This window comes from Leucoraja erinacea, chromosome 8 (genome assembly GCF_028641065.1).
Source record: "Leucoraja erinacea ecotype New England chromosome 8, Leri_hhj_1, whole genome shotgun sequence".
NCBI classification, from domain to species: domain Eukaryota; kingdom Metazoa; phylum Chordata; class Chondrichthyes; order Rajiformes; family Rajidae; genus Leucoraja; species Leucoraja erinaceus.
This window is the reverse complement of record NC_073384.1, coordinates 58,338,800-58,352,241: the sequence shown is the minus strand read 5'-3', so window position 1 is coordinate 58,352,241 and position 13,442 is coordinate 58,338,800. Positions and strand designations below refer to the sequence as shown.

Below are 13,442 nucleotides of genomic sequence, written 5' to 3'. Positions count from 1 at the left end.
TATTATCCAGAATGTACTAAAGGTGATCATACGCAGTGCCCAGAAGAATGATGTCAAATTTCTGGAGCATTTCTTGTTCAGAATTTATTTAGAATTGGCCTTAGACCTTTTTCACCGACTTAGCCAGAGGCAGTGAGCAACAAGGCAGTGTCTGGTGAAGAGACTCAACACAACTAACCAGATGGAGCTCGATCCCGACTACGGGTGCTGCCTGTACGGAGCCCACGCTTTCCCCCCATGACACGTGGGTCCTCTCTAGGTGTTCTGGCTTCCTCCGACATCTCAAAGACATGCAATTTAAAGGTTAATTGGTTTTTGTAAATTGTAATAGGATAGTGCTAGTGTATGGAGTGATCGCTGGTCGGTGCGGACTCGGTGGGCCAAAGGGCCTGTTTCGGCGCTGTACCCCCAAAGTCTAAAGCTGTAAAGGGTAACCAACTGAGAAACAGGCGTAAATGGGTAAAGGAGGTTAAAGGGAATGATGAGAAGAGGGCAATTTGGTCATGATGGAGCAGTGGCTATGGTGGAAGGAACAGCAGTTATTGGAGATGGGAGCGATTTTTACTGATAACTCTTTAATTTATTTCAGCTTCTAACTTATCCAAGACATTTTTACTTATTTGCTTCTTTGCTGGATAAAATGAGGTTATATAGCCTGTTCCATTCACGACTGAAAAGCCTTGCCCCTCCCAGTCCTTTTTGTGCAATATTTTAGTGACCTCACTCAGCCCTGGCATCCTTTAGGTAGACACAAAATGCTGGAGTAACTCAGCGAATCAGGCAGCATCTCTGGAGAGAAGGAATGGGTGACGTTTCGGGTCGAGATCCTTCTTCAGACTGATGTCACGGGAGGGGGTGGGACAAAGATAGAATGTAATCCTTTACTTGTTTTTTATCTCATTTTGTTGGCTGATAGTTGTGTATGTTGATGCTTTATCTCCCCTCATAGGCTAACACATGCATGACTCACGCCAGGGAATTCACTAGATGTAACTAGAAAATGTCTGCTGTAATACATTGGACGTAGTTTGTTTCACCAACTGGACAATTGCCTCTTCTCTCATTCGAAGTTTACATCTTGGACCCATGAATAAAGCTTGCACTGCACTATTTCAACACGCTTGTGGGAAGTTACTGTACAGATTAGATACAGGGATCAGCGCCTTTAACACTTTCCCATCAAACTTTCCCAGGGCAGGCACTAATTTGAAGTTCAGCTTCACTGAGATTAGATTCCTCTGCATGAGTTTATACCTTTCTCGAGGAGCTGCCACCACAAACTTCCTGGCACAGCAGAGAACACATTCTTCACAAGAAAAATCACTATGCTGCTAAGACCAACACTAACAAGCGGCACTTCCTGAAAAACTGAGAACATTTCCAGTTAAACTGTAGAGCTGAACCCACCCTTCACTGTTCTGTTAACCTTACTAAAACACTTGACTAAAAGATAAATATGATTGCACCATGTGTTTCCTGCAGTTACAACGTGACACTTCACATCAGATCTCAACCGCGGGTGCCTGCGGACTTTAACATCGTGGCGCTCGCGGTCTCCGGTTAGAGACCAACATTGGGAACATAAGCCGCAGGCGCTTTAATCGCCCCACACGGGAGCTTAGATCGCCCCGACGCGGGGGCTTCGACAGCCGGCTACGGGAGCTTCAACCTCAGGCTGTTGGAGCTGCAGGGGCTTTGATCGCCCCGAATGCGGAGGGTTCGACTGCCCTGACCGCGGGAGAATAAAAAGATTAGACTTTATTGCCTTCCATCACAGTGAGGAACGTGGGGAATCCACTGTGGTGGATGTTTATGGTAACTTTTATGTAGTTGTGTGTCAATAGACAATTGTGTGTCAATAGACAATAGGTGCAGTAGTAGGCCATACGGCCCATTCAATGTGATCATGGCTGATCATCCCCAATCGGTACCCCATTCCTGCCTTCTCCCCATATCCCCAGACTCCGTTATCTTTAAGAGGCCTATCTAGCTCTCTCTTGAAAGTATCCAGAGAACCGGCTTCCACCGCCCTCTGATGCAGAGAATTCCACAGACTCACAACCCTCTGTGAGAAAAAGTGTTTCCTATCTCTGTTCTAAATGGCTTACCCCTTATTCTTAAACAGTGGCCCCTGGTTCTGGATTTCCCCCAACATCGGGAACATGTTTCCTGCCTCTAACCCTTAATAATCTTATATGTTTCAATAAGCTCCCTTTTATTCTTCTAAACACCAGAGTATAAAAGCCCAGCTACTACATTCTCTCAGCATACGACAGTCCCACCATCCTGGGAATTAACCTTGTAAACCTACACTGCACTCCCTCAATTGCAAGAATGTCCTTCCTCAAATTAGGGGACCAAAACTGTGGTGTGGTCTCACTAGGGCCATATACAACTGCAGAAGGACCTCTTTGTTCCTATACTCAACTCCTCTTGTTATAAAGGCCAACATGCCATTTGCTTTCTTCACTGCCTGCTGTGCCTGCATGCTTACTTTCATTGACTGATGAACAAGGACCTCCAGATCCCGTTGTACTTCCCCTTTTCCCAACAACACCATTTAGATAGTAATCTGCCTTCCTGTTTTTGCTACCAAAGTGGATAACCTCACATGTATCCACATTAAACTGCATCTGCCTTGCATCTGCCCACTCACCCAACCTGTCCGAGTCACCCTGCATTCTCATAGCATCCTTCTCACAGTTCACACTGCCACCCAGCTTTGTGTCATCTGCCAATTTGCTAATGTTATTTTGAATCCATTCATCTAAATCATTGATGTATATTGTAAATAGCTGCGGTCCCAGCACCGAGCCTTGCGGTACCACACTAGTCACTGCCCGCCATTCTGAAAGGGTCCCGTTAATCCCTACTCTTTGTTTCCTATCGGCCAACCAATTTTCTATCCATGTCAGCACTCTACCACCAATACCATGTGCCCTCATTTTGTCCACTAATCTGCTATGTGGGACCTTATCAAATGCTTTCTGAAAGTCCAGGTACACTACATCCACTGGCTCTCCCTTTTCCATTTTCCTCATTACATCCTCAAAAAATTCCAGATTAGTCAAGCATGATTTCCCCTTCATAAATCCATGCTGACTCAGACCGATCCTGTTACAGCTGTCCAAATGTGCCGCTAATTCATCTTTTGTAATTGACTCCAGCATTTTCCCCACCACCGATGTCAGGCTAACTGGTCTATAATTCCGTTTTCTCTCTCCCGCCTTTCTTAAAAAGTGGTTTAACATTAGCTACCCTCCAATCCACAGGAACTGATCCTGAATCTATAGAACATTGGAAAATGATCACCAATGCGTCCACGATTTCTAGAGCCTCTTCCTTAAGAACCCTGGGATGCAGACCATCAGGCCCTGAGGATTTATCAGCCTTCAGTCCTATCAGTCTGCCCAGCACCATTTCCTGCCTAATGTGGATTTCTTTCAGTTCCTCCGTCACCCCAGATTTTCTGGCCACTAGTATATCAGGAAGACTTAGTGAAGACGGATCCAAAGTACCTGTTCAATTCATCTGCCATTTCATTGTTCCCCATAATAAATTCACCTTTTTCAGTCTTCAAAGGTCCAACTTTCGTCTTACCTAATTTTTTCCTCTTTACATACCTAAAGAAGCTTTTACTATCCTACTTTATATTCTTGGTTAGCTTATCTTCGTAATTCATCTTTTCTCCCCGTATTGCCTTTTTAGTTATCTACTGTTGTTCTTTAAACATTACCCAATCCTCTTGCTTCCCACTCATCTTTGCTACCTTGTACTTTTATTTTTATACTGTCCCTGACATCCCTTGTCAGCCATGGTCGCCCTTACTCCCCTTTAACCTTTCTTTGTCTTATTCCTAGAAATACCTGCCATTGTTGTTCCACTGTCATCCCTGCTAGGGTATATTTCCAGTCAACTTTGGCCAGCTCCTCCCTCATGGCTCCATAGTCCCCTTTATTCAACTGTAACAATGACACCTCCAATTTACCCTTCTCCCTCTCCAATTGTAGATTAAACTTGACCATATTATGGTCACTACTTCCTAATGGCTCCTTAACCTCAAGTTCCTTTATCAAATCTGGTTCATTACATAACATTAAATCCAGAATTGCCTTCTCCCTGGTAGGCTCCAATACAAGCTGTTTTAAGAATCCATCACGGAGGCACTCCACAAACTCCCTTTCTTGGGGTCCAGTGCCAACCTGATTTTCCCAGTCTATCTGCATGTTGAAATATCCCATAACAACAGTAGCATTACCTTTACTACATGCCATTTTTAACTCCTGATTCAACTTGCACCCGATATCCAGACTACTGTTTGGGGGCCTGTAGATTATTCCCATTAGGGTCTTTTTACCCTTACAATTCCTTAGTTCTATCCAAACTGACTCCACATCTCTTGTTTCAATGTCATCCCTTGCAAGGGACTGAATTTCATTCCTCACCAACAGAGCTACCCCACCCATCTGTCTTTTCGATACCCTTGAATATTCAGTTCCCAGCCTTGGCTCTCTGGCATCCATGTCTCTATAATTCCCACAGCATCATACTTGCCAATTTCTAACTGAGCCTCAAGCTCGTCGACTTTATTTCTTATATGTATTATTGCTTTTTTAAAGTATGGCTGTATGGTAATTCGAATTTCACTGTACCTTAATTGGTACATGTGACAATAAACTGGCCTTGAAACCTTCTAGCTTTCTTCCCCCTACTATAATCAGTCTGAAAAAGGCTCTCGACCCAAAATATCAGCTATGAATATTCTGTGAAGACACGTCTGACCCGCTGAGTTACTCTAGAACTTACATTCTTTTTTCCTCCTCATAACTACCTCAGTTCCTACAACCAGTTCCTCCGGTGAGGAAGAGCCGACCCTGGACTGACTCTGGTCCTGTCCACGGGGGGGAAATGGAGGAGGACTGGCCAAATTTTGTGCCTTCCACCACAGTGATGATTGCTGTGGTGGATGTTTGTGTTACAGTTTTATTGTGGTTGTGTGTTCTTTATTATTGTACTGCTGCTGACAACCCAAATTTCCACCGAACCTGGTTGTATGGTAATAAATTATATCTATCTATCTATCTATCTATCTATCTATCTATCTATCTTTTATATAAATTGTAAAGCTGCCCCAAAAGTTATATGCCTGTAGCATATCATTCATTATATCTTGCTAACCAGAAAAAATCCAAATACACCTTGTTTCCTGTTAGCTGGAAGATTTTCTGTCGACACCAATATTACCTCCTTCCTCATGAGTTTTTATCTTCTCAGTGACCTTTGATGTGGCACCTTTATCAAATGCCTTTTGGAAATCTATGCGCAGTAACTTCCTTTTACTGTCACATAATTCCATTAAACTCATAAACTCTTGTTGACATTGCTTGACTACCTTGAACTTTTTGGAGCTTCCTGATGCGTCTTTAATTTAAGCTTCTAACATTTTCTCTATAACAGAAGTAAACTAACTGGCGCAAAGTTTTCTACTTTATGAGTTCTTTCCATTTTGAACAAAGGAGTTAAATTTGCTATCTTTTAAATAATTGAATTGAATCATCTTCCTTGAGTAGAGGGAGTTTTTTGCAAAACTAATAAAAATACATCAACTACGCTACAAGCCACTCTTGAAACACCAGGATGAGGTCTGTTTGGAACCAGAGATGTGTCAGCCCACACCTCCAAAGATTTGCTTAGTATGATCAGCAAAAAGTAGTCTGCTAACCCATTGGACAAATGGCTGTTTCCTTCATAACATGTTCCTGATGAGGATACCAATTCACACAATTAAATCATACAAATCGCCATACAATTAAAGCACAAACTAAATGTTTTTACCTGGCAGAATCTGGATCCAGGATTAGTGCTTCAATGGAGTGAGAAATCAGGAGACAACTTTGTTGTTGTCTATGGATAAAGTTAAAGGCCACAGAGATCAATTCATGCATCTGAACAGAACCTTGGTCCCAAATTCCTGTTAATTTGCCTACTTGGTGTTAATATTTTGAAAACAAATAGATTACATTTTCCTGTGCAAAGGAACTTCCCCAAGGAACTGTGGATGACCTTATGTGACCATCAGGGCATCCAGTACACATGCATAGATGTGAGTAAACTTTAACAGGTCCTCAGTGTTGTGATTTTATCTGTACTACTAATCCAGGGATGAAGTGACAAACTCCAGCAATTTTGTCGAGAAATAAACTGATTAACCAGATGTGGAAAATTCCATTTACTTCTGTGAATGTACGTGGACATGAAAAAAACACGAATTGGAAAACCCTGCACTGCTCAGAGACTCTCTAATCAGGAATTGCCGCTGGAAGACCTGTTCTGGATAAGTGTGGACTGAGAAGGTAGGAGAGCAACTCAAGTCAGCAAAAATGGTTATAATAGCAGAAACATGTTATGCCACTGAAACTTGCTTACTCTATTGTAATCTTAAAAGACAATGGCTGACTTGGCCACGATTTATGAATCCCTGCCATTTTGTTTTTTTGTGGTGGGGGGGGGGGGGGGGGGGGGGGAAATTTGGTAGGTCTGAAAGTTGGCCAATCATTAACAGAGCATTTACAACTCCAACGTTGAAATTCATCCCACCTCATCTAAAATCAATGCAAAATGCAGCAATCTACTGGCCTCAGAGGCAGCAAAGCATTTGAACAAAATGAAAGACTTTTTAACATGAACTTTAAAAACTGCATCTCTTTGCCCCCAAAATAATTTGCACTATATATATATGTAACACTTTAAAATCCTATTGATACTCTGCTAAAATACTACAGCAACAATATCTACTTTAAAATTGGTGATGAAAGACAAATCCATAATAGTTACATTGATTGATAAACTAAACAGGAACTTCCAGCTAGGCAAAAAAGGATACAGCTCAACATTTCTCAAGGTGGCAGAATCAGCATCAAAGGAAGATTGATACATGTCATGGTAGCGTGTTGCTAGACTTCTGAACTCCTCCATTGATATCTTCATCTAAATGATGCACATATAATTTAGATGAGAAGAGAACATCGTGATAATTATTCTGAAGAAGGACCACTCAAAATATCGCCCACCCCATTCTCTCCACAGATGCTGCCTGACCCGCGGTGACATTCCAGCACTTTGTATTTTGATCTTTATAATTAACATCTTAATACTTAAGAATGGCTTCTTTACATTTTGATTTCAAAAAGATATTGAAATTGTCTGGTATATTGCGCGCCAAGATAAGAGAAATTTTGAAAGAATTTGGAACAAGATTCAAAACTAAATAACAACCACTGCAGCATTCCTGCACTGGAATGTCAACGGTAATTTTGACATTACTTAAACTTTTTGAAGGGTGATTAAAGAGCCAAAAGGGGCCATAAATGTCATTGGCGAGTCAGATTAAGGAAAATCCCAGCTTTTTATACGTACGTTAAAAATACGTGGATGACCAGGAAGAAGGTAGGGCAGCTCAAAGATAATGAAGGTAATCGATGTTTGGAGTTGGAAGATGTAGGTTAGGTACTAACGAGTACTCTGCACCTATTATTCTCTGAGGAGAAGGACTGGAGGGCAGTGTATAGAGAATTAAAATACGATAGGGCAGTTTGAGATTGAGAAGGAGGTGATGCTGAAGCTTTGAAGAACATCAAGATGGATAAACCCCTTAAATCCTCCAGTCTTCTTTGATCGGATGGGGTCTATCCAGTTTATTGAGGGAGGCAAGAAAGGATTTTGCAGAGCCTTGACAAGGATTTTTGTTTCTTCTCTTGCCACAGGTGATGATCAGGAGAACTGGAGAATGGCCAATGTTGTTCCTTTGTTTAAGAAATAAAGTGGAGAAAACTATAGGACAGGGAACTATAGGAGAGTGAGCCTCACACCAGTTGTAGTGAAACTATTGGAGAGAATTCTTCTAGATAGGATTTACTCCCATTTGGAAGAGATTGGGTTAATTAGGGATAGCCAGCACGACTTTGGACATAACAGGTTGTGTCTCATTAATCGGAGAGGTTTATGAGGAGCTGATCAATGAAGATAGCGTATACATGGATTTTAGTAAGGCTTTTAATAAGGTGCCTCATGGTAGGCTGACCCAGAAGATTAAGATGTACGGAATTCACAATTACTTGATTGTATGGCTTATTCATAGAAAGAGGGTTGTGGTGGAAGGTAGTTGTGGTGGAGGTCTGTGACCTGTGGAACTTCGCAGGGATCTGTGTTGGGACTTCTGTTACTTGTGATATATATATATATATAAATGACCTACATGTAGATAGATTGGTGAGTATATTTGCTGACAACATCAAAATTGGAGGCAGTAGGGAATGCTGTCAGAAGATACAACAGGATATAGACCTGTTGCAGAAATGGGCGGAGAAATAGTAGATGGAGTTTAACCCGATGAGTGCGAGGTGATGCATTTTGGGACGTTGAATGTAAGGAGGGAGGATACAGTTAATGGCAAGACCCTTAACTGTATTGATGGGTAGAGGGATCTTGGAGTCCAGGCTCATAGCTCACTGAAAATGACAGCATAGTGGATAGGATGTTTAAGAAAGTGTATGCTACGCTTCATTGCTAGGGACATTGAATATAGGAGTCAGGAAGTCATGATGCAGTTTGACAGGACTTTGGTTAAGCTGTGTTTAGAGCATTGCATACAATTCTGGTTGTCCCATTACAGGAAAGATGGGGGCTTTGGAGAGGATGCAGAGGAGGTTTATCAGAATGCTACTTGGATTACAGGGTTTGAGCTAGAAGGAGAGGTTGGATAGGCGGGTTGTTTTCTCTGCAACGTCAAAAGTTGAAGGGAGACTTGAGAGAAGTAAATATCTTTATGAGGGGCATAGATAGGATATACAGTCAGAACCCTTTTCCTCAGGGTAGAAATGTCCAACACTAGAGGGCATAGCTCTCAGGTAATATGGGAAGTTTAATAGAAATTTGCAGATTTTTTTTTAAACACAGTGGGGAGGGCCTGGAACACCTTGTCAGGGTTGGTGGTGGAGGCGGCGTTCGAGAGATTTGGATTGGCACATGGAAGTGCAGGGAATAGAGGGATATGGGTCCCGTACAGGCAGATGAGACCAATTTGTTCGGTACAAACATTGTGGGCAGATGGTCCCATTCCTGTGCAGTTCTATGTTCAAAAACAGTTCATAATCAACTGCTGAATCTTTAGATTCATATCCAATTTCAAATTGCTTCTTACCATATTAAACACATTTTAAAAATGTAATGAAAATAAAAACATTAATTATCTGCTTTTGTACAAATATCTTGCTTGTGGGGTCACTATAATCAATATCTATAATCTATAATCAATAATATAATCCAGGAAACTATAAAACTACAATGCTGGAAATCAAAGACAAAAACTGGAAATATTCATCAAGAGTCAACATTTTAGGTCAAAGTTCTGATGAAGGACAGAAGCTGAAATATTAACTCAGTTTTTCCCCCCATAGATGAGGTTCAACCTGTTAAGTGTATCCAGCATTTTGCTTTTGTTTTCGACATTTAGAGAAATGTGAAAATAGTAAACGTATACAGATAACAATGAGAGTAGAAGTAGAGAATAAGTTAACCCATAGGTAAGGGGCTCAGAAATGATTCAACTATTTCCAACCCCTGCTTTGGATTTGGGATATAATTTCAATCTTCGACGGCTAACCTCCAAACCATCAGGATCATCCCTAATGCAGTCCTGATCCAATACATATGGTAAAAACATATACAAACCTGGTTGGTAATACGGCCACATCTCTGCAAATCATTTCCTGATGCCATAGCAATTGCGGTGGCAATAGCAGGTGGTGGGCTGGTCTTCAAGCTGTTACAGGTACAGATCAGTTGGGAGAATGCCTGGAGCATGTCAATGCGTAGTTTAACAAATTCACATTGAAATGTTAGGGGATTGGTAGGTGTGCTTGCAGCCTGGAAGAAACATTTAAAAGTGTATTTATGGTGTCAAATCGTTTTCTTTTTAAATTTAAAAACCTGCCTTACCTTTCATATAACTATCATTTTGGGACAATGTAGAATCATTATTTATAGAAAATCAAACAGCAAGGGTTTCTTTGGAGACTAGGGATTTGATGCCTGAAGATGTAGTCTGTGCAAGGGAGGGTACTGAACATGAACTATGAGCAGCAGAAAGACAATCAGTACCAAAAGCTTGCTCTATCACTTCTGCCTGCATGTGATCCATATCCTTCCATTCTATACATATCCACGAGACTATATAGAAACATCTTAAACACCATTAATGTATCTGTTTCCATCACCACCCATGGCAGCACGCTCCAGGCACCCATCACTCTCTGTAAGAAAATAATTGCCGCGCACATCTCTTTTAAGTGTTGCCCCTCTGACCTCAAAGCTATGCCTTCATGGCTGATCCTATTGCAAACACAACCCTGCATTCTGTTTCTATATAACTTTCTATATATATGTTATATGTGTGCTATATAACTTTCTACTCCGATATTTGACACCTCTAGCAATAAACAACATGTTGATAACTTTCCTATTTATTTGACATACTTGCATGCTAGCCATTTGTAAATCATACATAAAAACATATTGTTTCCTCTCAGAGCTTAGCAATCACTCATTTAACCAAGTTGTCCATTTTGGGAGAGTCAAAAAATTAAAACATCAACACTTTTACCACAATATATTCCATTTGCCAGATCTTTGCCCACTCAATTCACCCATTCATCTATCTGTCTGTAGTCTACTTAGGTCCTCTTTGCAACTTACTTTCCTATCTATTTTTATCATAAGTAAATTTAGCACCAGTGTCTTTGTTCAAGACGTTTACATACATTTATATAAATTGTGAAGTTGAGAATTCAGCATCAATCGCTGTGCTGCACCTGCTAACTATAAAATAACCCATTTGCCTACCATTTCCTCTTAAGCAGACAATTTTCTATCCACGTCAACCTTACCTCCAACACCATAAATTATTTTCTGCAATAATCTTTTGATGTGGCACCTGTTCAATGCCTTTTAGAAATTTAACCACCCATCCTCTTTCATCCACAGTGCATATTATTATAAGGTGCTGTATTAAACGAACAAGATTTCCCTTTCAGAGAAAACCATGTAGACTAATCATCTTGATTTTTTTCCTCTCACTGCCTTTTTAAAATATCTATGCTATCTACTTTTATTTTTGGCAAGCTTATAGTTTTTTATTATAGCTTTTTAATCGCTATCCTGAAACACCTGTGCACCAAGTAGAAGCGACTGCACATTAATTTCAATGGCCACCTGCGGTAGAACTGCCAGACTATGTTCTTAAGAGACAATGATGTCTGATTACTGTGGGGAAGTTATGTGTCAATTTTTTTCCCCCTGGACGGTTATTCTTATAAAACAGCTTTTTTGCTCTCGATCAATTTCCAAAGTAACCTTAAAGTGGTTCTTTAGTTCCTGGTTGAAATCACCTTATAATCAATTCAGCCTGGTTAATACAAATAGTGTTCCCTTATTCATCAAGCACATTATATCCAATTTGCTTTCTGGAAACGTGTTATAACTTGAACTTCCTTCGAGGTAGTTCTGTTAAGGGCACAAAAGATCCTGAGTCAGCCTACAGGAGTAACCAGCATCATTAAACCCATGATGACGCTGGCAAAAACAATTTCTAACACGAGTGACCTTGAGTTATCAGGTTAGCTTATCTGTCATAAGAGATTTAAAAGATAGTTAGATTCTCCATTTGCCCTTGGGCTTTCCTCAGTAATCTAGAATGTCATGGGGATGCTTTTGAGTTTACTAATTTTTATTTGGGATTCTTGCCAATACTTACCATTATCCCAGCTAAAATCCAACCATATTCCATTAAAATTAAATTTTCCAAATTACCAGCAGTGTTTCATGTAGAATTTTCTGATATATAAAAATCCCCTGAAAAATATTTTTGTCACTTTTTGTTGTTGTTTTTTGAATTTGATTTCTAAATTCAATATTGCCTTCAATATTGACTAACATGGATCAGCTGCCAGCTCCTTTGAGCAAATTTCCTAAATAATTAGGACCACTGAGAAAAAAGCAAAATGTTAAACCTACTGTCAAAGAAGCGATGCCCCTCTGGTAATGTTTCAACGCTTCAGCAATACGAGCCAGTGCAACACTGGATTCGCTGTCTTGTAGGCCTGTCAAACCTTCCTCTGCTTTTGAGAATTCCTTTAAGCTGTTTAGCCAGAAGTAAAAATGCTCAGAGGCCACTTGAGTTAACAGGCCATGATAAAGCTCTCCTGCCATGTTGTGGTTTCCCTGAAAACACCAGAACCAAAATATTAAAAAGAATATCAGTCAAAAGGCAGGTCTGCAAACTGGTAGAAGTAACTCCTGTTCAAATGTTCCTGTTGCCCTTAATTTCAGAGCTGAAACTTATGATTTTTCTTTCTTCTGCCATGGAAAGTAAACGACTTCATGTCGTCAATGTGATCAAATTGGGAATCTAAGAATGTGGTGGACCCAAGGCTCAAATCTGCAACCTGCCAATAAGAAAAGGCCGAGACACAAGACACTGCAGACGCTGGAATCTTGAGTTAAGTGCTGGAGGAACACAGTGGGTGAGGCAGCATCTGTGGAGGAAATGGTTGGACTAAGAATTAGATCAAGACACTTCTTCCGTCTGATAGATGACGTTTCAGTCTGAAGATGGGTCCCATCCCGAACCGTCATTCCCTCCTTAAATGTTGCCTCACCCATCGAGTTCCAACAGTACTTTGTCTTTTGAAGAAAAGTCAGTTGTCCTTTATAGGTGGTCAATTATAGATTTGATTTAGCGAACTATTCTGTTATAGAACAATGTTACATAATCAACCTTCATGCAATATGAAGCAAATAATAATTACTGTTCGTTTCCTTGTGTAGAGAGTGGTTGGAATTTGAAATGCAATGCTTGAGGATAAGGGTAAGGGGGAAATCCTTTAAAACCGAGATGAGAAGAACTTTTTTCACACAGAGAGTGGTGAATCTCTGGAACTCTCTGCGACAGAGGGTAGTTGAGGCCAGTTCATTGGCTATATTTAAGAGGGAGTTAGATGTGGCCCTTGTGGCTAAGGGGATTAAGGGGTATGGAGAGAAGGTAGGTATGGGATACTGAGTTGGATGATCAGCCATGATCATATTGAATGGCGGTGCAGGCTCGAAGGGCCGAATGGCCTACTCCTGCACCTAATTTCTATGTTTCTATGTTTCTATGTTTGAGTGAGTATCTGGACAAATCCTGAAATTACCAAGGCGTGGAACACTATGAATCAAAACGTTCTGCATTGTACCAAAGCAACAAAGAGACTAGCATTTGATGAAATTATTTAGATCTGTCTATAAAAATACTGCAGTGGTTGGGACCTACCACTAGAGGCTGCAAGTAAACTGTGGTAAACGTTTACAGACAAAACGAAACTTGTCACCACAATGGAGAATACAAC

At 40.7% G+C, this 13,442-nt stretch overlaps 1 protein-coding gene across 1 annotated transcript in view; it reads right to left on the bottom strand.

Annotated features, from left to right (window-relative positions):
- ints7 (integrator complex subunit 7) overlaps nucleotides 1-13,442 on the bottom strand; it is a 58,425-nt gene that overhangs the window by 5,408 nt on the left and 39,575 nt on the right. The window contains exons 13-16 of the mRNA XM_055639781.1: nucleotides 12,070-12,276; nucleotides 9,730-9,924; nucleotides 6,884-6,987; nucleotides 5,836-5,904 (exon numbers count right to left, since the gene is read on the bottom strand). Coding sequence (XP_055495756.1) covers nucleotides 5,836-5,904; nucleotides 6,884-6,987; nucleotides 9,730-9,924; nucleotides 12,070-12,276 — 575 coding nt within the window. The remainder of the gene's footprint in view (nucleotides 1-5,835; nucleotides 5,905-6,883; nucleotides 6,988-9,729; nucleotides 9,925-12,069; nucleotides 12,277-13,442) is intronic.